We start from the raw sequence: 26,536 nt of genomic DNA on the forward strand, positions 1-26,536 counted from the left end.
TCCTGATGAAGTCAAATGTACTTTATAATGACACTTTTCATTTTACCATAATATGTACAGCGCAACCAATAAAATTATTAATATTGGGGGGGGGGGGGGGTGTAAACAAAAAAAATATATTTATTTTTTTAACTATTGGGGAGGGTATAATTTATAAAGCTTTTGTTATATGGTACTACTTGAAAAATTAACAATAAATATGCCTAAATTCGCTCTATTCAGACCCCTATAACTAACATTTTTCTGTATACAGGGCTGTATGAGGGATCAAATTTTTTTTTGCGCCATGATATGACGTTTTTTTTTATTGGTACCATTTTAATTTAGATGAGAGATTTTGTGTTTTTTAAACAATATGAAAAAAATGCCTATTGCATCGATAAAATTAAAGGTATCTGCAATAGGCAGGCCGTTCTAACTGCTCACCAACTGAATGGACCGACACAATAGGCAGGCTGTACTAACGGATTACCGACTGAATGGACCAACACAATAGGCAGGCTGTACTAACGGATTACCGACTGAATGGACCAACACAATAGGCAGGCTGTACTAACGGATTACCGACTGAATGGACCAACACAATAGGCAGGCTGTACTAACGGATTACCGACTGAATGGACCAACACAATAGGCAGGCTGTACTAACGGATTACCGACTGAATGGACCAACACAATAGGCAGGCTGTACTAACGGATTACCGACTGAATGGACCAACACAATAGGAAGGCTGTACTAACGGATTACCGACTGAATGGACCAACACAATAGGCAGGCTGTACTAACGGATTACCGACTGAATGGACCAACACAAGAGGCAGGCTGTACTAATGGATTACCGACTGAATGAACCAACACAATAGGCAGGCTGTACTAACGGATTACCGACTGAATGGATCAACACAATAGGCAGGCTGTACTAACGGATTACCGACTGAATGGACCAACACAATAGGTAGGCTGTACTAACGGATTACCGACTGAATAGATCAACACAATAGAAAGGCTGTACTAAAGGATTACCGACTGAATGGACCAACACAATAGGCAGGCTGTACTAATGGATTACCGACTGAATGGACCAACACAATAGGCAGGCTGTACTAACGGATTACCGACTGAATGGACCAACACAATAGGCAGGCTGTACTAACGGATTACCGACTGAATGGACCAACACAATAGGCAGGCTGTACTAACGGATTACCGACTGAATGGACCAACACAAGAGGCAGGCTGTACTAACGGATTACCGACTGAATGGATCAACTCAATAGGAAGGCTGTACTAACGGATTACCGACTGAATGGACCAACACAAGAGGCAGGCTGTACTAACGGATTACCGACTGAATGGACCAACACAAGAGGCAGGCTGTACTAACGGATTACCGACTGAATGGATCAACTCAATAGGAAGGCTGTACTAACGGATTACCGACTGAATGGACCAACACAATAGGCAGGCTCTGCTAACGGATTACAGACTGAATGGATCAACACAATAGGGAGGCTGTACTAACAGATTACTAATTGAATTGATCAAGATCACCAATTAAATGGATCACCATATTAGGCAGGCTGTACTAACAGATTACCTGTGCAATGGATTAATGCATTAGGCAGGCTGTACTAACAGATTACCGACCGAATGGATCAACATCACAAATTGAATGGACCAACACAATAGGCAGGCTGTACTAACGGATTACCGACTGAATGGATCAACATCACAAACTGAATGGACCGACACAATAGGCAGGCTGTACTAACGGATTACCGACTGAATGGACCAACACAATAGGCAGGCTGTACTAACGGATTACCGACTGAATGGACCAACACAAGAGGCAGGCTGTACTAACGGATTACTGACTGAATGGACCAACACAAGAGGCAGGCTCTACTAACGGATTACCGACTGAATGGATCAACACAATAGGCAGGCTGTACTAATGGATTACCGACTGAATGGACCAACACAAGAGGCAGGCTCTACTAACGGATTACCGACTGAATGGATCAACACAATAGGCAGGCTGTACTAACAGATTACTAATTGAATTGATCAAGATCACCAATTAAATGGATCACCATATTAGGCAGGCTGTACTAACAGATTACCTGTGCAATGGATTAATGCATTAGGCAGGCTGTACTAACAGATTACCCCCTGAATGGACCAATGCAATAGGCAAACTGTACTAATGGATTACCGATTGAATGGATCAAAACAATACACAGGCTGTACTCACAGATCACCAGCTGAATGGAATAATGCAAACTTTGTCAATAAGAGTAATAATTACAATAACGTTTTGAAAGGAAAAAAAAAGAATAACTTTCCTTCGCAACCGCCAATCAGAATCCGCCTTACATTTCCTGGGCACGCTCTAGAACGTACAATCTGAATTCTGATTGGTTGCTATGGGATGCCGTTTCCCTCCTGCTTAGTAACCAGTCACACGCAGCGCAGACATAGCAACTGACAGGCAGGGCGCGCCCACACGACGTCACCATACTGACGCCGCTCACGTGACTCGAAGGGCGTGACCATTGGCCTGTCAGAGGGCGTGGTCTACCAACTGACGTCCGTGCGTGTTGACGTAGCTGGAAGACGACAAGAAGGCGGAGGATTGTGCGGTCGCCATGTCAGCGATGAGCGCACAGACCGGCGGGTGAGCCTGGCTGGATACTATTCGGGGCAGTAGGGTGCGGGGGTGTCTCGGGGTATTGACAGGCGGCAGTGCGGTGTTACTGCGGGGGAGGCGGGCGGAGCTCTGACCAAGCCTCTGGAGCCGGTACAAGGCCCGAGTGCACGGAGCAGGCCGCCACCCGGAAGTCCGGTGTAATGTAGAGCCGGGGAGGTAATGTAAGCGGAAGGATAGTCAGGGGGGGGGGGGGGGGAACCCTGTATTGGGGGACAGGATAGTGGGGAGCACAGCCCTGTATTGGGGGGGGACAGGATAGTGGGGAGCACAGCCCTGTATTGGGGGGGGGCAGGATAGTGGGGGGCACAGCCCTGTATTGGGGGGGGGGGACAGGATAGTGGGGGGCACAGCCCTGTATTGGGGGGGGCAGGATAGTGGGGGGCACAGCCCTGTATTGGGGGGGGCAGGATAGTGGGGGGCACAGCCCTGTATTGGGGGGGGGGACAGGATAGTGGGGGGCACAGCCCTGTATTGGGGGACAGGATAGTGGGGGGCACAGCCCTGTATTGGGGGACAGGATAGTGGGGGGCACAGCCCTGTATTGGGGGGACAGGATAGTGGGGGTCACAGCCCTGTATTGGGGGACAGGATAGTGGGGGGCACAGCCCTGTATTGGGGGGACAGGATAGTGGGGGGCACAGCCCTGTATTGGGGGGACAGGATAGTGGGGGGGCACAGCCCTGTATTGGGGGGACAGGATAGTGGGGGGGCACAGCCCTGTATTGGGGGGACAGGATAGTGGGGGGCACAGCCCTGTATTGGGGGACAGGATAGTGGGGAGCACAGCCCTGTATTGGGGGGGGCAGGATAGTGGGGGGCACAGCCCTGTATTGGGGGGGGGGACAGGATAGTGGGGGGCACAGCCCTGTATTGGGGGACAGGATAGTGGGGGGCACAGCCCTGTATTGGGGGACAGGATAGTGGGGGGCACAGCCCTGTATTGGGGGGACAGGATAGTGGGGGTCACAGCCCTGTATTGGGGGACAGGATAGTGGGGGGCACAGCCCTGTATTGGGGGGACAGGATAGTGGGGGGCACAGCCCTGTATTGGGGGGACAGGATAGTGGGGGGGCACAGCCCTGTATTGGGGGGACAGGATAGTGGGGGGGCACAGCCCTGTATTGGGGGGACAGGATAGTGGGGGGGCACAGCCCTGTATTGGGGGGACAGGATAGTGGGGGGCACAGCCCTGTATTGGGGGGACAGGATAGTGGGGGGCACAGCCCTGTATTGGGGGACAGGATAGTGGGGGGCACAGCCCTGTATTGGGGGGGCAGGATAGTGGGGGGCACAGCCCTGTATTGGGGGGACAGGATAGTGGGGGGCACAGCCCTGTATTGGGGGGACAGGATAGTGGGGGGCACAGCCCTGTATTGGGGGGACAGGATAGTGGGGGGCACAGCCCTGTATTGGGGGGACAGGATAGTGGGGGGGGGTACAGCCCTGTATTGGGGGGACAGGATAGTGGGGGGGGTACAGCCCTGTATTGGGGGGACAGGATAGTGGGGGGCACAGCCCTGTATTGGGGGGACAGGATAGTGGGGGGGGGGTACAGCCCTGTATTGGGGGGACAGGATAGGGGGGGGGTACAGCCCTGTATTGGGGGGACAGGATAGTGGGGGGGGGGTACAGCCCTGTATTGGGGGGACAGGATAGTGGGGGGGGGGTACAGCCCTGTATTGGGGGGACAGGATAGTGGGGGGGGGGGGTACAGCCCTGTATTGGGGGGACAGGATAGTGGGGGGGGGGTACAGCCCTGTATTGGGGGGACAGGATAGTGGGGGGGGGGTACAGCCCTGTATTGGGGGGACAGGATAGTGGGGGGGGGGGTACAGCCCTGTATTGGGGGGACAGGATAGTGGGGGGGGGGGTACAGCCCTGTATTGGGGGGACAGGATAGTGGGGGGGGTACAGCCCTGTATTGGGGGGACAGGATAGTGGGGGGGGCACAGCCCTGTATTGGGGGGACAGGATAGTGGGGGGGGGGGCACAGCCCTGTATTGGGGGGACAGGATAGTGGGGAGGGGGCACAGCCCTGTATTGGGGGACAGGATAGTGGAGGGGGGGGGCACAGCCCTGTATTGGGGGGACAGGATAGTGGGGGGGGGGGCACAGCCCTGTATTGGGGGGACAGGATAGTGGGGGGGGGGGCACAGCCCTGTATTGGGGGGGACAGGATAGTGGGGGGGGGCACAGCCCTGTATTGGGGGGGACAGGATAGTGGGGGGGGGCACAGCCCTGTATTGGGGGGACAGGATAGTGGGGGGGGGGGGCGCAGCCCTGTATTGGGGGGACAGGATAGAGGGGGGGGGGCGCAGCCCTGTATTGGGGGGACAGGATAGTGGGGAGGGGGCGCATCCCTGTATTGGGGGGACAGGATAGTGGGGAGGGGGCGCAGCCCTGTATTGGGGGGACAGGATAGTGGGGAGGGGGCACAACCCTGTATTGGGGGGACAGGATAGTGGGGAGGGGGCACAACCCTGTATTGGGGGGACAGGATAGTGGGGGGGGCACAGCCCTGTATTGGGGGGACAGGATAGTGGGGGGGGCACAGCCCTGTATTGGGGGGACAGGATAGTGGGGAGGGGGCACAGCCCTGTATTGGGGGGACAGGATAGTGGGGGGGGGGGGGCACAGCCCTGTATTGGGGGGGGGCAGGATAGTGGGGGGGGCACAGCCCTGTATTGGGGGGGGACAGGATAGTGGGGGGGGGGGCACAGCCCTGTATTGGGGGGACAGGATAGTGGGGGGGGGGGGCAGGATAGTGGGGGGGGGGGGCACAGCCCTGTATTGGGGGGACAGGATAGTGGGGAGGGGGCACAGCCCTGTATTGGGGGGACAGGATAGTGGGGAGGGGGCACAGCCCTGTATTGGGGGGACAGGATAGTGGGGAGGGGGCACAGCCCTGTATTGGGGGGACAGGATAGTGGGGAGGGGGCACAGCCCTGTATTGGGGGGACAGGATAGTGGGGAGGGGGCACAGCCCTGTATTGGGGGACAGGATAGTGGGGAGCACAGCCCTGTATTGGGGGGGGCAGGATAGTGGGGGGCACAGCCCTGTATTGGGGGGGGGGACAGGATAGTGGGGGGCACAGCCCTGTATTGGGGGGGGCAGGATAGTGGGGGCACAGCCCTGTATTGGGGGGGGCAGGATAGTGGGGGGCACAGCCCTGTATTGGGGGGGGGGACAGGATAGTGGGGGGCACAGCCCTGTATTGGGGGACAGGATAGTGGGGGGCACAGCCCTGTATTGGGGGACAGGATAGTGGGGGGCACAGCCCTGTATTGGGGGGACAGGATAGTGGGGGTCACAGCCCTGTATTGGGGGACAGGATAGTGGGGGGCACAGCCCTGTATTGGGGGGACAGGATAGTGGGGGGCACAGCCCTGTATTGGGGGGACAGGATAGTGGGGGGGCACAGCCACTGTATTGGGGGGACAGGATAGTGGGGGGGCACAGCCCTGTATTGGGGGGACAGGATAGTGGGGGGCACAGCCCTGTATTGGGGGACAGGATAGTGGGGAGCACAGCCCTGTATTGGGGGGGGCAGGATAGTGGGGGGCACAGCCCTGTATTGGGGGGGGGGACAGGATAGTGGGGGGCACAGCCCTGTATTGGGGGACAGGATAGTGGGGGGCACAGCCCTGTATTGGGGGACAGGATAGTGGGGGGCACAGCCCTGTATTGGGGGGACAGGATAGTGGGGGTCACAGCCCTGTATTGGGGGACAGGATAGTGGGGGGCACAGCCCTGTATTGGGGGGACAGGATAGTGGGGGGCACAGCCCTGTATTGGGGGGACAGGATAGTGGGGGGGCACAGCCCTGTATTGGGGGGACAGGATAGTGGGGGGGCACAGCCCTGTATTGGGGGGACAGGATAGTGGGGGGGCACAGCCCTGTATTGGGGGGACAGGATAGTGGGGGGCACAGCCCTGTATTGGGGGGACAGGATAGTGGGGGGCACAGCCCTGTATTGGGGGACAGGATAGTGGGGGGCACAGCCCTGTATTGGGGGGGCAGGATAGTGGGGGGCACAGCCCTGTATTGGGGGGACAGGATAGTGGGGGGCACAGCCCTGTATTGGGGGGACAGGATAGTGGGGGGCACAGCCCTGTATTGGGGGGACAGGATAGTGGGGGGCACAGCCCTGTATTGGGGGGACAGGATAGTGGGGGGGGGTACAGCCCTGTATTGGGGGGACAGGATAGTGGGGGGGGTACAGCCCTGTATTGGGGGGACAGGATAGTGGGGGGCACAGCCCTGTATTGGGGGGACAGGATAGTGGGGGGGGGGGGTACAGCCCTGTATTGGGGGGACAGGATAGGGGGGGGGTACAGCCCTGTATTGGGGGGACAGGATAGTGGGGGGGGGGGTACAGCCCTGTATTGGGGGGACAGGATAGTGGGGGGGGGGTACAGCCCTGTATTGGGGGGACAGGATAGTGGGGGGGGGGGTACAGCCCTGTATTGGGGGGACAGGATAGTGGGGGGGGGGGTACAGCCCTGTATTGGGGGGACAGGATAGTGGGGGGGGGGTACAGCCCTGTATTGGGGGGACAGGATAGTGGGGGGGGGGTACAGCCCTGTATTGGGGGGACAGGATAGTGGGGGGGGGGTACAGCCCTGTATTGGGGGGACAGGATAGTGGGGGGGGTACAGCCCTGTATTGGGGGGACAGGATAGTGGGGGGGGCACAGCCCTGTATTGGGGGGACAGGATAGTGGGGGGGGGGGCACAGCCCTGTATTGGGGGGACAGGATAGTGGGGAGGGGGCACAGCCCTGTATTGGGGGACAGGATAGTGGAGGGGGGGGGCACAGCCCTGTATTGGGGGGACAGGATAGTGGGGGGGGGGGCACAGCCCTGTATTGGGGGGACAGGATAGTGGGGGGGGGGGCACAGCCCTGTATTGGGGGGGACAGGATAGTGGGGGGGGGCACAGCCCTGTATTGGGGGGGACAGGATAGTGGGGGGGGGCACAGCCCTGTATTGGGGGGACAGGATAGTGGGGGGGGGGGGGCGCAGCCCTGTATTGGGGGGACAGGATAGAGGGGGGGGGGCGCAGCCCTGTATTGGGGGGACAGGATAGTGGGGAGGGGGCGCATCCCTGTATTGGGGGGACAGGATAGTGGGGAGGGGGCGCAGCCCTGTATTGGGGGGACAGGATAGTGGGGAGGGGGCACAACCCTGTATTGGGGGGACAGGATAGTGGGGAGGGGGCACAACCCTGTATTGGGGGGACAGGATAGTGGGGGGGGCACAGCCCTGTATTGGGGGGACAGGATAGTGGGGGGGGCACAGCCCTGTATTGGGGGGACAGGATAGTGGGGAGGGGGCACAGCCCTGTATTGGGGGGACAGGATAGTGGGGGGGGGGGGGGGCACAGCCCTGTATTGGGGGGGGGCAGGATAGTGGGGGGGGCACAGCCCTGTATTGGGGGGGACAGGATAGTGGGGGGGGGGGCACAGCCCTGTATTGGGGGGACAGGATAGTGGGGGGGGGGGGGCAGGATAGTGGGGGGGGGGGGCACAGCCCTGTATTGGGGGGACAGGATAGTGGGGAGGGGGCACAGCCCTGTATTGGGGGGACAGGATAGTGGGGAGGGGGCACAGCCCTGTATTGGGGGGACAGGATAGTGGGGAGGGGGCACAGCCCTGTATTGGGGGGACAGGATAGTGGGGAGGGGGCACAGCCCTGTATTGGGGGGACAGGATAGTGGGGGGGGGGGGTACAGCCCTGTATTGGGGGGACAGGATAGTGGGGAGGGGGCACAGCCCTGTATTGGGGGGACAGGATAGTGGGGAGGGGGCACAGCCCTGTATTGGGGGGGACAGGATAGTGGGGGGGGGGCACAGCCCTGTATTGGGGGACAGGATAGTGGGGGGGCACAGCCCTGTATTGGGGGGGACAGGATAGTGGGGGGAGGGGGGGCACAGCCCTGTATTGGGGGGACAGGATAGTGGGGGGGGGGGCACAGCCCTGTATTGGGGGGACAGGATAGTGGGGGGGGGCACAGCCCTGTATTGGGGGGACAGGATAGTGGGGGGGGCACAGCCCTGTATTGGGGGGGACAGGATAGTGGGGAGGGGGGACAGGATAGTGGGGAGGGGGGACAGGATAGTGGGGGGCACAGCCCTGTATTGGGGGACAGGATAGTGGGGGGCACAGCCCTGTATTGGGGGACAGGATAGTGGGGGGCACAGCCCTGTATTGGGGGACAGGATAGTGGGGGGCACAGCCCTGTATTGGGGGACAGGATAGTGGGGGGCACAGCCCTGTATTGGGGGACAGGATAGTGGGGGGCACAGCCCTGTATTGGGGGACAGGATAGTGGGGGGGCACAGCCCTGTATTGGGGGACAGGATAGTGGGGGGCACAGCCCTGTATTGGGGGACAGGATAGTGGGGGGCACAGCCCTGTATTGGGGGACAGGATAGTGGGGGGCACAGCCCTGTATTGGGGGACAGGATAGTGGGGGGCACAGCCCTGTATAGGGGGACAGGATAGTGGGGGGCACAGCCCTGTATTGGGGGACAGGATAGTGGGGGGGCACAGCCCTGTATTGGGGGAAAGGATAGTGGGGGGGCACAGCCCTGTATTGGGGGACAGGATAGTGGGGGGGGCACAGCCCTGTATTGGGGGACAGGATAGTGGGGGGGCACAGCCCTGTATTGGGGGACAGGATAGTGGGGGGGCACAGCCCTGTATTGGGGGACAGGATAGTGGGGGGGCACAGCCCTGTATTGGGGGACAGGATAGTGGGGGGGCACAGCCCTGTATTGGGGGACAGGATAGTGGGGGGGCACAGCCCTGTATTGGGGGACAGGATAGTGGGGGCACAGCCCTGTATTGGGGGACAGGATAGTGGGGAGGGGGCACAGCCCTGTATTGGGGGACAGGATAGTGGGGAGGGGGCACAGCCCTGTATTGGGGGACAGGATAGTGGGGGCACAGCCCTGTATTGGGGGGCAAGATAGTGGGGAGGGGGCGCAGCCCTGTATTGGGGGGCAAGATAGTGGGGAGGGGGCGCAGCCCTGTATTGGGGGGCAAGATAGTGGGGAGGGGGCGCAGCCCTGTATTGGAGGGCAAGATAGTGGGGAGGGGGCGCAGCCCTGTATTGGGGGGCAAGATAGTGGGGAGGGGGCGCAGCCCTGTATTGGGGGGCAAGATAGTGGGGAGGGGGCGCAGCCCTGTATTGGGGGGCAGGATAGTGGGGAGGGGGCGCAGCCCTGTATTGGGGGGCAGAATAGTGGGGAGGGGGCGCAGCCCTGTATTGGGGGGCAGGTTAGTGGGGAGGGGGCGCAGCCCTGTATTGGGGGGGTAGGATAGTGGGGAGGGGGCGCAGCCCTGTATTGGGGGGCAGGATAGTGGGGAGGGGGCGCAGCCCTGTATTGGGAGGGCAGGATAGTGGGGAGGGGGCGCAGCCCTGTATTGGGGGGGGGCAGGATAGTGGGGAGGGGGCGCAGCCCTGTATTGGGGGGGCAGGATAGTGGGGAGGGGGCGCAGCCCTGTATTGGGGGGGCAGGATAGTGGGGAGGGGGCGCAGCCCTGTATTGGGGGGGCAGGATAGTGGGGAGGGGGGCGCAGCCCTGTATTGGGGGGGGCAGGATAGTGGGGAGGGGGCGCAGCCCTGTATTGGGGGGGGCAGGATAGTGGGGAGGGGGCGCAGCCCTTTATTGGGGGGGGGGGGCAGGATATTGGGGGGGGGGGCAGGATAGTGGGGAGGGGGCGCAGCCCTGTATTGGGGGGGGGGCAGGATAGTGGGAGGGGGCGCAGCCCTGTATTGGGGGGGGGCAGGATAGTGGGAGGGGGCGCAGCCCTGTATTGGGGGGGGGGCAGGATAGTGGGGAGGGGGCGCAGCCCTGTATTGGGGGGGGCAGGATAGTGGGGAGGGGGCGCAGCCCTGTATTGGGGGGGGCAGGATAGTGGGGAGGGGGCGCAGCCCTGTATTGGGGGGGGCAGGATAGTGGGAGGGGGCGCAGCCCTGTTTTGGGGGGGCAGGATAGTGGGGAGGGGGCGCAGCCCTGTATTGGGGGGGGGCAGGATAGTGGGGAGGGGGCGCAGCCCTGTATTGGGGGGGCAGGATAGTGGGGAGGGGGCGCAGCCCTGTATTGGGGGGGGCAGGATAGTGGGGAGGGGGCGCAGCCCTGTATTGGGGGGGGGGGGGCAGGATAGTGGGGAGGGGGCGCAGCCCTGTATTGGGGGGGGGGCAGGATAGTGGGGAGGGGGCGCAGCCCTGTATTGGGGGGGGCAGGATAGTGGGGAGGGGGCGCAGCCCTGTATTGGGGGGGGCAGGATAGTGGGGAGGGGGCGCAGCCCTGTATTGGGGGGGGCAGGATAGTGGGGAGGGGGCGCAGCCCTGTTGGGGGGGGGCAGGATAGTGGGGGGCGCAGCCCTGTTGGAGGGGGTAAGGATAGTGGGGGGCACAGCCCTGTATTGGGGGGGGTCAGGATAGTGGGGGGCACAGCCCTGTATTGGGGGGGGGGGGGGTGTCGGGATAGTGGGGGGCACAGCCCTGTATTGGGGGGGGGGGGGGTCGGGATAGTGGGGGGGCACAGCCCTGTATTGGGGGGGGGGGGGTCGGGATAGTGGGGGGGGCACAGCCCTGTATTGGGGGGGGGGGTCGGGATAGTGGGGGGGCACAGCCCTGTATTGGGGGGGGGTCGGGATAGTGGGGGGGCACAGCCCTGTATTGGGGGGGTCGGGATAGTGGGGGGGCACAGCCCTGTATTGGGGGGGGGGGGGGGGGTCGGGATAGTGGGGGGGGGGGGCACAGCCCTGTATTGTGGGGGGCACAGCCCTTTATTGGGGGGGTCGGGATAGTGGGGGGCACAGCCCTGTATTGGGGGGGTCGGGATAGTGGGGGGCACAGCCCTGTATTGGGGGGGTCGGGATAGTGGGGGGCACAGCCTGGATTGGGGGGGTCGGGATAGTGGGGGGCACAATCTATTGGTGCATAATTTTGGCAGGGGCACTGTATTGGGGCAGAATAGTGGGGGGCACTATATTGGGGCAGAATCGTGGGGGCACATGCATGTATTGGGGCAGAATAGTGGGGGGGGGGGGCACATGGATGTATTGGGGCAGAATAGTGTGGGGGGGGCACATGGATGCACCGTAGACGTCACTGTGTATTGCGGCACGATCATGTATTGGGGGCAGGATAGAAGCAGGCACAGGCATGTGTTGGGGGCAGGATAGTGGGGGGCTTGATCTTGGGGTACAGGTGGTAAGTGATGTGACAATTCGTCATACATGACATTTCTTTGTACTGAATACATAACAGGTGGGGTGTGTCTGCGGATATGGTTGACTTGTCCGGAGATTTTTCATTCCAACAATGTTTCTTTTTTCAGACGGAGAAGCAAATGGGACCAGCCGGGCCCTGTGGCTGCCACCCTGCTCCTGCCCGGGGTGATGCCAGTGATACCAACTGTAGGCACAACCATGTACATGCCGCCTGCAGAGGAGAAGCTGCCGACCAGCACAAGCGAGACAGTCAGTGCACCCTCCGGGGCCCTCGACGCTGCTGCTGCCGTGGCGGCTAAAATCAATGCCATGCTGATGGCCAAGGGGAAGATCAAACCTGCCCAGAACACTCCAGACAAGGTAACGAAGCTCCTGTAGTTGGGGTTTTGGGGTGATGACCCCTTTAATGCACCAGTTCAGTGAAAAGAGCTCTGTTCTTTCTCAAAACTTCCCATTAGAATGGGGGCTACTTTATCATGTACTTCTCCTCCCATGTCTGCCTGGACCCACCTTTTAATGGGCAAATGTGCTTAGGGTACCAAGTCCCCCAAAAGACACCTATATCTCCTGTGCTGCCTTTATAAATGCTGTTGTTTGAAGGCAGTAATTGGATGAGGGGTATTTTGAGGTGTATCGCCAGGGCTACAATGTGACGTTTTGTAGCATTACAAGATAGATTTTAACTATTGAGCTGGAGCTGCAGTCAAAAGTAATACTTAGTTGTATATAGTCTTGTGGACTACAGCTGTCACCCAATAGTTATTATTAGAGATGAGCGAACTTACAGTAAATTCGATTCGTCACGAACTTCTCAGCTCGGCAGTTGATGACTTTTCCTGCATAAATTAGTTCAGCCTTCAGGTGCTCCGGTGGGCTGGAAAAGGTGGATACAGTCCTAGGAAAGAGTCTCCTAGGACTGTATCCCCCTTTTCCAGCCCACTGGAGCACCGGAAAGCTGAACTAATTTATGCAGGAAAAGTCATCAACTGCCGAGCCGAGAAGTTCGTGACGAATCGAATTTACTGTAAGTTCGCTCATCTCTAGTTATTATTAATCTTGTAAGGCTATGTTCACACCCCGGACTGTCCACACGGAAAATCTCTGTGCGGACATTCTGGAGTCTGCGGGCGTCGGCACAATATGCCGGCACTAGGACCCCACAGAAATGTGCCGTCTCATAGATGGCTATGCATTCCGTGCAGCGTCCGCAGAAAGAATGGACACGTTCAATCTTTCTGCGGACACAGAAATTCTGCAGAATCCCATTGAATTCAACAGGACTCGGCTACGGCGGAATTCCAATGCAGCATCCGGCACGGAAATTTTGACACGTGAACATGGCCTCAAGCTACAAAAACTATAAAGCAGTAAGCGGGCTCAGCACTATAGTAACCGCTGGGGTGCTACCAAGTGTATTAATATATACATGCAACAAAAAAGAGATACACAAAAGGGCGAACACCCAAATGTAGAGGAAATATATAACAAGCTTTATCATACAAATTAAACAGACATTTAAAAAGACCCCATAGGGTCATTCCACAACAGGGAGAAGCCCTTAGGGCTTCTCCCTGTTGTGGAATGACCCTATGTGGTCTTTTTAAATGTCTAGTTAGTGTTCTGTATTTGTATAATAAAGCTTGTTATATATTTTCTCGACTCTTGTGTATCTTGTTTCTTTTTTGTTTCAAGCTACAAAAAATCACACTGAATCCTTGGCCTAAACCGGACAATTTCTTATTATCATTCCCAGGTCCCGGTAGCAGGAAAGCCTCCAGCTGCAACCAAAAGCAAAGACGATCTTGTGGTGGCCGAAGTGGAGATCAATGACGTGCCGCTGACCTGCCGGAACCTGCTGACCAGAGGGCAGACACAGGATGAGGTGGGTCATGTTCCATTTCATGTTCAGCACAGACTGAAAGTAATAACAGGAGCCTGTGACCAGTGCAACCATTTCATTGTCCCTGCAGATCAGCCGGCTGAGCGGGGCAGCTGTGTCCACAAGGGGGCGATACATGACCCCGGAGGAAAAAGCCAAAGTGGGGCCTGGGTACGTATGGCTGTTAGAAAGTTTACTTTGGGGCAAACTCCTACATCTGGGCCATAGTCCTATCCTATTAATCTTCCCATCCCTAGCTTGAAGGATTCTGAACTAAAACCCACAGAGTGATGTGGCCCCTTTAATTGTGTGTCGGTCCCCAGCTAATGGACAACACCACAGTGCTATTATTTGACACGTGTTAGAAGGCAGTGGTGTCCAAACTATGGCCCTCCAGATGTTGAAAGACTGTCCAGGCATGCTGAGAGTTGTAGTTTCTCCGCTGCTGGAGACAGTTTGGAAAACACTATGATGGAGATTTATCATGGTTGTCTTTGGAAAGTGAGCTTTGAAGTCATTCTTATTTAAAAAAAAAAAAAAAATAAAAAAAAAATTGTTATGCATGACAGATCTCATACTATACCAAGGGGTTGATAAATTTGGTGTATGTAGGCAAAAAACAATAAATCGCTTCAGAACGGCACTTTGTAACACCACCTTTTCTTGTCTACTCAAGTCATAGTGGAGAAAAAAAATTGTGATATGTATATGTAATGTGTTTTGTTTTTTCCATATTTTTAGTTTATTTCCCAACTATAATTTTTTTTTTCTTTCCACCAGCCCATCTGGGAATGATGGGGGTTGTAGATTCACAGCACCTGAAGGCTCCTTGTTTGGGAAGACACTGCTTTATGCGTGTCCTCCACAGGGGGAGCGCCCAAATTGTAATAACCCATTTTTCATGTTTTTCTCTTCTCTCTTCAGATACATGAATGCGGAGGACTACTACGGATTCGAGGACTATGTTGATGAGCAGCTTTTTTATTTTTTTAATGGTTAAAGAGTTTTTTGGAATTCTAATTTTTTAAAACGTGTTGTTTTCTTTCTTTATTTTTCAGGGTTAGTAGTGGAAGCTGTCTTATAGACGGAATCCATTACTAAGCCGGGGCTTAGCGTTAGTCCCAAAACCAGCTAGCGCTAACCTCCAATTATTACCCCCGTACCCACCACCTCAGGGGTGCCGGAAAGAGCCGGTTCCAACAGGCCCAGAGCATCAAAAATGGCGCTCCTGGGCCTCAGTGGTAACAGGCTGGTGTTATTTAGGCTGGGGAGGGCCAGTTACAATGGTCCTCGCCCACCCTAGTAACATCAGGCTGTTGCTGTTTGACTGGTATTTGGTTGGTATAAATAAAAATATTTAAAAAAATAAAGTGTGGTTCCCTGTATTTTCAGTATCAGCCAGATACCAACCAAATAGCAACAGCCTGACGTTACCAGGGTCGGCGAGGACCATTGTTACTTGCCCTTCCCAGCCTAAATAACGGCAGCCTGTTACCACTGAGGCCCAGGAGCGCCATATTTGATGCTCCCTGCCTTTTGGTACCGGCACCCCTGGGGTGTTGGATACGGACTAGCTGGTTTTGGGGCTAATGTTAAGCCCTGGCTTAGTAATGGACTCCGTCTATAAGACAGCTTCCACTACTAAGCCTGTAAAATAAATAAATAAACAAAAAACACAACACATGTTTTAAAAACTTTTTTAATTCCAAAAAAACACTCCCCCGACAAGCCCTCATTAACCATTTTATTAAGATTTTTTTTTTTTTTAAAAGCTGGTCCTCGTCGTAGTCCACTGAAGTAGTCCTCCACATACACATATCTGAAATGAGAAGAAAAGTAAAACACGAAAAAAAGGTTAGTACATTTTGGGCGGTCTCCCCTGGGGAGAAGGCCCATAAAAAGTGATTCCAAATAGGGAGCCTCCAGATGTTGCCCAACAACCCCCATCATTCCTAGACAGCCTTTGGCCTTCTGGAAATGACGGGAGTTGTAATTTAGCAACAACTGAAGGCTCGCTGTTCTGAAACTACAACCCCCATCGTTCCCAGATATCATTTGCCTGTCTGAAAATTATGGGAGTTGTAGTTTAGCAACAGCTTTTTGCTGTCCCTCGGTGCTGGTACTACTACTTCCCTATGCGGCGGGAGCAGGCTCATGGTTGTGTTTCCCCCTGCGGTGGCTCAACTACAACTCCCAGCATGCCTGGACAGCCAAAGGTGGTCGGGATTTGCTCTGAATAAAAACCCGATCCCCACCGGCATTCTTTCAGATTATATCAAGTACAGTGGGCTGCTATCCATGTGTCTCCAGCGGTTGCAAAACTACTAATCCCAGCATGCCTTGACAACCAAATGCTGTCCAGGCATGCTGGTATTAGTAGTTTGCCACCGCTGGAGACACATAGATTGCAGACCACTGTACTTGAGAGAATCTCATTAAGAATGGCGGCGGGGATCAGGTTTATCCGAGCTGGCTGGGGGTTACAATCTGCATACAGGAGACTGCAGAGCTCGGCCTATCAGGGATGGGCTAATGAATATTAATAAGGGGCGGCTCATCATGCTGGAGCAGGAGGGGACGGGAGGGAGAAAACCTTCCTGGTGCACTGTGGGAGTAGTGACGAGCCTAATATGGCTGCCTAATGCAGCTCTATGGGCTGGAAAGTCACACTAGGTGGGAGAACTACCGAGCTTACAGATGAAAGACAGAAAACGCAAGTATATTGGAAAGTTATGTTTTGTTTCTGCTGTATGGGAAAAGCAATAGTTGTGCGCTGAATATGTCCTTTAAGACCTTTCATCTTCTAACCATTCAAGGCTTTTCTTACTCATTTCACCCTCTCTTCACTCTGGCAGAGATCGGCCGCTCTATCTACATGTTCAGGGTCAGACCAGGGAACTTGTGGACCGTAAGTAGATTGTAATGTAATTGTATTTGGGGAGGGGGCAGTAGGGCACATTTCCTTGTGTGTCATATACCTCAGTGCAGTATATACAAGTTGCTCTTCACCGTCAACAGGTGCAGTGAACCGAATCAAGGAAATAATTACCAATGGAGTAGTGAAAGCAGCCACTGGTTCCAGTCCAACCTTCAATGGCGCCACTGTGACTGTATATCACCAACCAGCCACCGTGACACCGGTAGCGCCTGTGGCACCTCCCAAGCCACCCTTTCAGTCTGGGGTATGTATTGCATAAAACTAATACAACTAAGAGTTTTTTTTTTTTTTTTACTTGAACTGCAATCCATCTTAACTGGCTCCGGAAAGTTATACAGATTTGTAAATTACTTCTATAAAAAAAAATCTTAATCCTTTCAGTACTTAGGAGCTGCTGAAGTTGAGTTGTTCTTTTCTGTCTAAGTCCTCTCTGATGACACCTGTATCGGGAACTGTCCAGAGTAGAAGCAAATCCCCATAGAAAACCTCTTCTACTCTGTGCAGTTCCCGAGACAAGCAGAGATGTCAGCAGAGCGCACTGTTGCCAGACAGAAAAGAACAACTCAACTCCAGCAGCTGATTATAGCCGATTCCATTTATTATCAAACTATAAACCCTCATATCTCAGGAACGGAAGGGTCTTTGTAGAAATGGTAAAAAGATGTGATTAGGGAACTTTTTAAAGGGGTACTGTTGCAAAACTACAACTACCTGGCATGCTGGGAGTTGTAGTTTTGCAACAGCTGGGGGAACCCTGGTTGGGAAACACTGACTTCGAGGCCATTGTATCGTATCTGTCGTGTTGAGACCTGACACAAGGCCGATGTGTTTGGTTCAAGGAGCTTTGATTGGTCTGGACTCAATGCAGTTGTAACAAACCCTCAGCTGGGAGAACTTCAAATGTTGATATGGGGACAAGATGTCTGATCGCGGGGGTCCCGCCGCTGGGACCCCTCGCAATCAGATATCTTTGGATAGAGGATAAAATGTCTAGTAGTGAAGTTTCCCTTTTTAAGCTATTTTATCACAATGTAGTCTGAATTGTTTGTTTGACATTAGCCACAGGTATCCCCCCCCCCCCCCCAACACACTCAAATGTTTCTCTTTAAGCTCAGGTACATAAGAGAAATCATAGTTTAGAAAAACCTCTACAACCCAGTTAACTAGTCGTGGGAGGCCGACATTCCCTGCTGTCCTTGAATGAGGCTTCTCTGCCCAAATGCAGAAAGAGAGACGTATTTCTCAAGGCTGAGCAAGGGCGTGGAGCATTTGCAGGGACCTCCGCCATGACTTCTCAACCGAATCACACTGGATTTTTTTTAAACTGATTCCTCTGAAACACCCAAGCATAAGGCTACGTTCACAAAGCGTCAGCAGAATGTACGCTTGGAAGTGCGCTGTCTCTGTAGACCAGCGTTTCCCAACCACGAGGCCTCCAGATGGTGCAAAACTACAACTTTCAGCATGCCCAGACAGCCAGCGGCTGTCTGGGCATGCTGGGAGTTGTAGTTTTGCAACAGCTGGAGGAAACATTGACCTATGCTATATACTACTATATAGTCCAACATGCTGGGAGTTGTAGTTTTGCAACAGCTGGAGGAAACATTGACCTATACTATATACTACTATATAGTCCAACATGCTGGGAGTTGTAGTTTTGCAACAGCTGGAGGCACCCCTGGTTGGGAAACACGGACCTATACTATATACTACTATATAGTCCAACATGCTGGGAGTTGTAGTCTTGCAACAGCTGGAGGAAACATTGACCTATATACTACTATATAGTCCAACATGCTGGGAGTTGTAGTTCTACAACAGCTGGAGGCACCCTGATTGGGAAACACTGACCTATACTATATTGTCCAACATACTGGGAGTTGTAGTTTTGCAACAGCTGGAGGCACCCCTGGTTGGGAAACACTGACCTATACTACATACTACTATATAGTTCAACATGCTGGGAGTTGTAGTTTTGCAACAGCTGGAGGCACCCCTGGTTGGGAAACACCGACCTATACTATATACTACTATATAGTCCAACATGCTGGAAGTTGTAGTTTTGCAACAGCTGGAGGCACCCCTGGTTGGGAAACGCCACCATAGACAGCAATGCATTTCCGAGTGGGTTCCACACAAAGATTTGACATGGAGGTCTGAATCCGAATTTTTCCTGATTCCGCTCAGAAATTCCGCCTTTGTGAACGAGGCCTAAAGAGTAAATTGTATTGTGTTGGGATCCCAGTCCTTGCACCGGTTTTATGCTGCCTGTGGTTTGGGCAGCGTGAAACGGGTGACAGGTTCCCTTTAACTCCTTAGATCTAAGGTGATTTCTTTTATTTTGCAGTTACATTACGTCCAGGACAAGTTATTTGTGGGGCTGGAGCACGCCGTAATCACTTTCAACGTGAAGGAGAAGGTGGAAGGGCCGGGTTGTTCTTACCTTCAGCACATCCAGATGGAAACTGGAGCTAAAGTGTTCCTCAGAGGAAAAGGTTCGGGTTGCATTGAGCCGGCATCTGGACGGGAAGCCTTTGAGCCCATGTACATCTATATCAGGTTTGTCCGTCTTAAAGGAGAAGTCTACCTTTCTTTACCTACCCACAAAGCAGATAATGTTAATTTTATTTTTCTTAGAAACAGTGGGGGGAGAGATGGTTCTGTTCAGAGCCTGGTTTTATAGGCTGACACGTGGCTTCCTTTTTCCCACACGGCGTATTTGCTGCTGCGTATTTTATTTTCTCTGTTGAAGTCAATGGGTAGGAAAATACGCAGCACCAAATACGCAGCAAAATATGCCACGTGGGAATGCACCCTTAAAGGAGTACTACCCTGAAAAAACTTTTTTTATTTTTATTTTTTTCAAATCAACTGGTGCCAGAAAGTTAAACAGATTTGTTAATTACTTCTATTTAAAAATCTTAATCCTTCTAGTACTTATCAGCTTCTATTTGCTCCACAGAAAGTCATTTTCTTTTTGAATGTCCATTTCTGTCTGACCTCGGTGCTCTCTGCTGACACCTCTGTCCATTTTAGGAACTGTCTGGAGCAGGATAGGTTTACTATGGGGATTTGCTCCCACTCTGGACAGTTCCTAAAATGAACAGAGGGGTCTCCCATAGAGATACACTGAAGGGGCGTGTTGGCCGACACCCCTCCTGCACGGAAGAGCCGGGGCCTCCATACAGGAGATTGCGAGGGGGTCCCAGCATTCGGACCCCCCCTGCGATCAGGCACTTATCCCCTGAACTGAGACTAGGGGATACGTGTCTAGGGCTGCAGATCTCATTTAACTTTATGGCCCATCTGTGAGAAAGTTGACACTATTTACTTAATTTCTATTGTCTTTAATAATGCTTAAAGGGGTACTCCAGGAAAAAACTTGTTTTATATATATCAACTAACTCCAGAAAGGTAAACAGATTTGTAAATTACTTCTATTAAAAAAATCTTAATCCTTCAGTACTTATGAGCTTCTGAAGTTAAGGTTGTTCTTTTCTGTCTAAGTGCTCTCTGATGACACGTGTCTCGGGAACCGCCCAGTTTAGAAGAGGTTTGATATGGGAATTTGCTTCTAAACTGGGCGTTTCCCGAAACACGTGTCATCAGAGAGCACTTAGACAGAAAAGAATAACCTTAACTTCAGAAGCTCATAAGTACTGAAAGGATAAGTTTTTTTTTTTTTTTTAATAGAAGTAATTTACAAATCTGTTTAACTTTCTGGAACCAGTTAATATATATAAAAAAATTTTTTTTTTTCCTGGATAACCCCTTATAAATTTGAAGCATTACATGGAGCACTTTACAGCAACTTCAGCCTATAGGAGGAGTTCCTCTATACTTATAGGTCAGTGTTTTCTGACCAGAGTGCCTCCAGCTGTTGCAAAACTACAACTCCCAGCATGCCCGGACAGCCTTCGGCTGTCCGGGCATGCTGGGAGTTGTAGTTTTGCAACAGCAGCAGGAACCCTGATTCCAAAAAAACACTGGCATAGGGGATAGCTTAAATATTAGATTTATTTGGGTATAATCTGTAAAATTCATAGTCTAAGGATCTTTCCCCTTTTTTTTTCCCTCACAGCCACCCAAAGCCTGAAGGCCTGGCAGCTGCCAAGAAGCTGTGCGAGAATCTCCTACAGACAGTAAGTGTCCAGGCCTCACAGCTAGAGATGAGCGAACTTACAGTAAATTCGATTCGTCACGAACTTCTCGGCTCGGCAGTTGATGACTTATCCTGCGTAAATTAGTTCAGCTTTCCGGTGCTCCGGTGGGCTGGAAAAGGTGGATACAGTCCTAGGAAAGAGTCTCCTAGGACTGTATCCACCTTATCCGGAGCACCGGAAAGCTGAACTAATTTATGCAGGATAAAGTAATCAACTGCCGAGCCGAGAAGTTTGTGACAAATCTACTCATAGCCTTGGTTTTGCCGCCTCTGGAGGGTTAAGAAAGCGGAGTCTGTAAAGGGAGGTTCCGCTGATACCACCCTCCTATAGAAAATGTATGGTAAGAGAGCAGCCGTGCTTCCAGGTGGGGTCAGGGCTGACTGCTCCATACAACATTTATCCAGGTCATGTCAATCATAACCACTACTGCATGTATTAATGCTGCTTTCTCTTTTGCACTTTTGACATTCCCTTTTTTTTTTTCTTTTTTTAACCCCATGACTGAATGTTCCAGAGTTACGTCTTACCTGAAGCTATATTTTGGCCAAGATTGCTTCTCTCCTTTTGCCTTCTATTAGAGATGAGCGAACTTACAGTAAATTCGATTCGTCACGAACTTCTCGGCTCGGCAGTTGATGACTTATCCTGCGTAAATTAGTTCAGCTTTCCGGTGGGCTGGAAAAGGTGGATACAGTCCTAGGAGACTCTTTCCTAGGACTATATCCACCTTTTCCAGCCCACCGGAGCACTGGAAAGCTGAACTAATTTACGCAGGAAAAGTCATAAACTGCCGAGCCGAGAAGTTCGTGACAAATCGAATTTACTGTAAGTTCGCTCATCTCTACCTTCTATCTTCGAAATTCCTGAAATCCTTTTTCAGAAAAAAAATTATTATAAATTGTAGAAAGGGGTGCTCCTGTGGATAACCATTTTTCCTATTAACTGCCTCCAGAAAGTTAAACAGATTTGTAAATTACTTCTATTAAAAAAAATCTTAATCCTTCCAGTACTTATCAGCTGCTGTATGCTCCACAGGAAGTTCTCTTCTTTTTGAATTTCCTTTCTGTCTGACCACAGTGCTCTCTGCTGACACCTCTGTCCATTTTAGGAACTGTCCAGAGCAAGAGAGGTTTTCTATGGGGATTTGCTCCTGCTCTAAACAGTTCCTAAAATGGACAGAGGTGTCAGCAGAGAACACTGTGGTCAAACTGGAAAGAACTACAAAACTTCCACTGGAGCATATAGCAGCTGATAAGTACTGGAAGGATGAAGATTTTTTTTTTTTTTTTTTTTAATAGAAGTAATTTACAAATCTGTAACTTTCTGGCATCGGTTCATTTGACAAAAAAAGTAGTTTTCCACGAGTTCCCTTTAGGGTCTATGTACACGTACAGTATTTCAAGCTGTGTTCAGTTTATATCGAAATCTGCTGCAGAAAATCCTGCCCATCAAATCTGCGCAGAATACTGTCCGTGAGAATACGGTTAAAGGGATAGTCCAAGGCACTGAACTTTTTCAGACACTTATTCTCTATCCCCAGGATAGGGGAGAAGTTGGGTATTTTTGTAAGTTGTGGTGGTTCCACAGTATTTAACGTGAGCCCTGCAGAATGATGGTGGAGATCCCATTACCCCCGGTATAAACAGCCGGAGAGGATGCAGGCGTGCAAGTACCCAATATACCTTGTGTACTAATTCCTCCCTGCTTTCAAGATCTCTGCTTGCTGTTACCACATGAGCTTCACGGCTCCTCTGGTAGTAACTAATGAAGGTTTTCATTCAGTGGAAGCAGAAGTCTTGGGAACCGCGCAATCGATTAGTGTCGGATGTTTACTGAACCCCTCAATGCAATAGAATTTTATTTTGCATAGAATTTTATTTTGAATATAATTTAATTTGTTTTTCTGTCCCTCAGGTTCACACGGAGTATTCCAGGTTTGTCAATCAGATCAGCTCTGCCGCTCCTCTACCCGGTATGTGATCTTAGCTTCTGGAAACCTGACTCCTCTCTGACACGGGTTTAAAGTGCAGTTTCGAAGCCATGATATGAAATGACCCTGGCAGCCTCTACATCTCGCGCCTTTCTATAAATAAGGGGCTGCAGAGCTTTGCGATTTTCTCTGATGGAGTCTACGACATCTCCCAACCAAGGCCTGTGCAGCTGTTGCAAAACTACTAAAGATGAGCGAACTTACAGTGAATTTGATTCGTCACGAACTTCTCGGCTCAGCAGTTGATGACTTATCCTGCATAAATTAGTTCAGCCTTCAGGTGCTCCGGTGGGCTGGAAAAGGTGGATACATTCCTAGGAAAGAGTCTCCTAGGACTGTATCCACCTTTTCCAGCCCACCGGAGGCACCGGAAAGCTGAACTCATTTATGCAGGATGTCATAAACTGCCGAGCTGAGAAGTTCGTGACGAATCGAATTTACTGTAAATTTGCTCATCTCTATTGATGACTTTTCCTTCATAAATTAGTTCAGCCTTCAGGTGCTCCCATGGGCTGGAAAAGGTGGATACAGTCCTAGGAGACTCTTTTCCTAGGACTGTATCCACCTTTTCCTACCCACCAGACCACCGGAAAGCTGAACTAATTTATGCAGGAAAAGTCAGCAAACGCAGAGCTGAGAAGTTCGTGACAAATCGAATTTACTGTAAGTTCGCTCATCTCTAAAAACTACAACTCCCAGCATGCCAGGACAGCCTACGGCTGTCCGGGCATGCTGGGAGTTGTAGTTTTTCAACAGCTGGAGGCACCCCGATTGAGAAACACTGGCTTAGAGGCCATTATATCGTTTACGTTGAATTGAGACCTGACACAAGGCTGATGCTTGCTTCAAGGAGCTTTGAGTGATCTGGACTCAATACAGTTGTAACAAACCCTCAGCTTTGAGAACTACAAATGTTGATATTAAAGGGGCTACTCCGCCCCTAGACATCTTATCCCCTATCCAAAGGATTGGGGGATAAGATGTCTAATCACCGGGGTCTGGTCGCTGCTGCACCCTGCGTTCGTTTAGAGCGTCGGGTGCAGCGCCAGAGGCTTGTGACGTCACAGCCACGCCCCCTCAATGCAAGTCTATGGGTGGAGGCGTGATGAGTCACGCCCCCTCCCATAGACTTGCATTAAGGGGGCGTGGCCATGATGATGCCAGCCTCCGCTCTGCGTCGCCAGTCACTGCGTCCGGCACGGAGCGACGTTTGCACCAGTCAGACGCGTTTCGAGCGTCACCGAGGAGGAACACATGCGCTCGAAATGTGTCTGATGGACTGGTCGGTTTGAAGTGTCAAGTGATCTTCAATAAAGCTATTGTTCCCTAAGTGCTGGATCATCGTCTTCATCTTATCCCCTGTCCTTTTGGATAGGGGCTAAGATGTGTATGGCTGGAATACCCCTTTGAGCTGTTGCAAAACAATAAAAAATATTCTAGACCCCCCCCCCCCCCCCCCTTGGTTGTGCTACTGTATGCCAGGGATGGTTGCCGAGTGCCAAGCATCTTGCTCTGGACAGTCTATTTGGCGGGGATTTCTCCCCATGCAGGTTTAAAATCTTTCAGGCATGAAGCAGTGCGGTCTGTGTACTAAAAGTCATGTATTAATAAACCCATCTTCTGTACAGGGATTGAGGATTTACTTTATTTTATTTTTCAGGGTATGCCCAGCCACCACCAATGAGCGCTGTACCCATCCAACCGCCATACTATGCAACGAACGGCTACCAGACTGGATTTCCTGTGGTGCCACCGATACCACCTCAGCAGCCAGTGCAAGTGCCATATGTAGTTCCTACACCAATGGGCACCCCGGTGCCTCCAGTACCTGCTGTCGTGCCCACCATGCCTGCTCCTGTACCACCTGTACCGACACGATATCCAGTCCCCCAAGTGCAGCCTCCGGTCACCACCATTCCAGTAAGTGACTGTATAACAAGGTGACCTCTTCCTGGATTACTTTAGCAATATTGATGGAACTCTGCCTTTATTGTTCATTGTTTCCCAACCAGGGTGCCTCCAGCTGTTGCAAAACTACAACTCCCAGCATGCCCGGACAGCCGTTGGCTGTCCGGGCATGCTGGGAGTTGTAGTTTTGCAACAGCTGGAGGCACCCTGGTTGGGAAACAGTTAGTTACTCACCTATTAGTACATTGTATTACAGTATTCGGATCATGTGTTTCTGCACTAAACAGTCACCAAGCTTGACTACAAACCTGCCCCTCAACAGATTAAAGGGGTACTCCACTGGAAAACATTTTTTTTTTTTTTTATTTATTTATTTTTTATAAATCAACTGGTGCCAGAAAGTTAAACAGATTTGTAAATTACTTCAATTAAAAAATCTTAATCCTTCCAGTACTTATCAGCTGCTGTTATGATCCACAGGAAGTTATTTTCAGTTTGAATTTCCTTTCTGCCTGACCACAGTGCTCTCTGCTGACACCTCTGTCCAGTTTAGGAACTGTCCAGAGCAGGATAGGTTTTTTTTAATGGGTATTTGCTCCTACTCTGTACAGTTCCTAAAATGGACAGCAAAGAGCACTGTGGTCAAACTGGAAAGAACTACACAACTTCCTCTGGAGCATACAGCAGTTAAGTGCTGAAAGGATATAAGATTGTTTTTTTTTTATCAAAGTACTTTACAAGTCTGTAACTTTCTGGCACAAGTTGATTTAAAAAATTTTTTTTTCAAGTGGAGTACCCCTTTAACTAAGCTCCTATAGTACAGTGGAGCAATACAGAAGAAGTAATGAATGTACACAGTGACCTCACCAGCAGAATAGTGAGTACAGCTCTGGAGTATAATACAGGATATAACTCAGGATCAGTACAGGATCATTAATGTAATGTATGTACACAGTGACCTCACCAGCAGAATAGTGAGTACAGCTCTGGAGTATAATACAGGATATAACACAGGATCAGTACAGGATATGTAATGTATGTACACAGTGATCTCACCAGCAGAATAGTGAGTACAGCTCTGGAGTATAATACAGGATATAACACAGGATCAGTACAGGACAAGTAATGTAATGTATGTACACAGTGACCTCACCAGCAGAATAGTGAGTACAGCTCTGGAGTATAATACAGGTTATAACTCAGGATCAGTACAGGATAAGTAATGTAATGTATGTACACAGTGACCCCCCCAGCAGAATAGTGAGTACAGTTCTGGAGTATAATACAGGATATAACTCAGGATCAGTACAGGATAAGTAATGTAATGTATGTACACGGTGACCTCACCAGCAGAATAGTGAGTACAGCTCTGGAGTATAATACAGGATATAACTCAGGATCAGTACAGGATAAGTAATGTAATATATATACACAGTGACCTCACCAGCAGAATAGTGAGTACAGCTCTGGAGTATAATACAGGATATAACTCAGGATCAGTACAGGATAAGTAATGTAATGTATGTACACAGTGACCTCACCAGCAGAATAGTAAGTGCAGCTGTGGAGTATAATACAGGATATAACTCAGGATCAGTACAGGATAAGTAATGTAATGTATGTACACAGTGACCTCACCAGCAGAATAGTGAGTGCAGCTCTGGTGTATAATACAGGATATAACTCAGGATCAGTACA

At 51.9% G+C, this 26,536-nt stretch overlaps 2 protein-coding genes and 1 non-coding gene across 6 annotated transcripts in view; 2 read left to right on the top strand and 1 right to left on the bottom strand.

Moving 5' to 3' along the window:
* Window positions 1–2,520: 2,520 nt before the first annotated feature.
* Window positions 2,521–26,536, top strand: part of KHDC4 (KH domain containing 4, pre-mRNA splicing factor) — a 28,653-nt gene continuing 4,637 nt past the window's right edge. For all 4 annotated transcript variants that reach the window (XR_008848801.1, XM_056546044.1, XM_056546043.1 and 1 more), the window contains exons 1-10: window positions 2,521–2,678; window positions 12,068–12,320; window positions 13,714–13,842; window positions 13,931–14,010; window positions 16,695–16,747; window positions 16,858–17,021; window positions 19,125–19,336; window positions 20,859–20,919; window positions 22,855–22,912; window positions 24,591–24,850. Coding sequence is in view for 3 of the 4 variants with exons in the window: in XM_056546044.1 (XP_056402019.1) it covers window positions 2,650–2,678; window positions 12,068–12,320; window positions 13,714–13,842; window positions 13,931–14,010; window positions 16,695–16,747; window positions 16,858–17,021; window positions 19,125–19,336; window positions 20,859–20,919; window positions 22,855–22,912; window positions 24,591–24,850 (1,299 nt within the window). In the remaining variant the exon portion in view is untranslated. The remainder of the gene's footprint in view (window positions 2,679–12,067; window positions 12,321–13,713; window positions 13,843–13,930; window positions 14,011–16,694; window positions 16,748–16,857; window positions 17,022–19,124; window positions 19,337–20,858; window positions 20,920–22,854; window positions 22,913–24,590; window positions 24,851–26,536) is intronic.
* LOC130295366 (uncharacterized) overlaps window positions 19,316–26,536 on the bottom strand; it is a 44,724-nt gene continuing 37,503 nt past the window's right edge. Inside the window, exon 2 of the mRNA XM_056546047.1 lies at window positions 19,316–19,374. Coding sequence (XP_056402022.1) covers window positions 19,361–19,374 — 14 coding nt within the window. The 3' untranslated portion in view covers window positions 19,316–19,360. The remainder of the gene's footprint in view (window positions 19,375–26,536) is intronic.
* LOC130296126 (small Cajal body-specific RNA 4) lies at window positions 21,209–21,338 on the top strand. The gene has a single exon (XR_008849126.1). It is a non-coding gene; the product is annotated as a small Cajal body-specific RNA 4 (non-coding RNA).

Source organism: Hyla sarda, chromosome 11, assembly GCF_029499605.1.
Source record: "Hyla sarda isolate aHylSar1 chromosome 11, aHylSar1.hap1, whole genome shotgun sequence".
NCBI lineage: Eukaryota > Metazoa > Chordata > Amphibia > Anura > Hylidae > Hyla > Hyla sarda.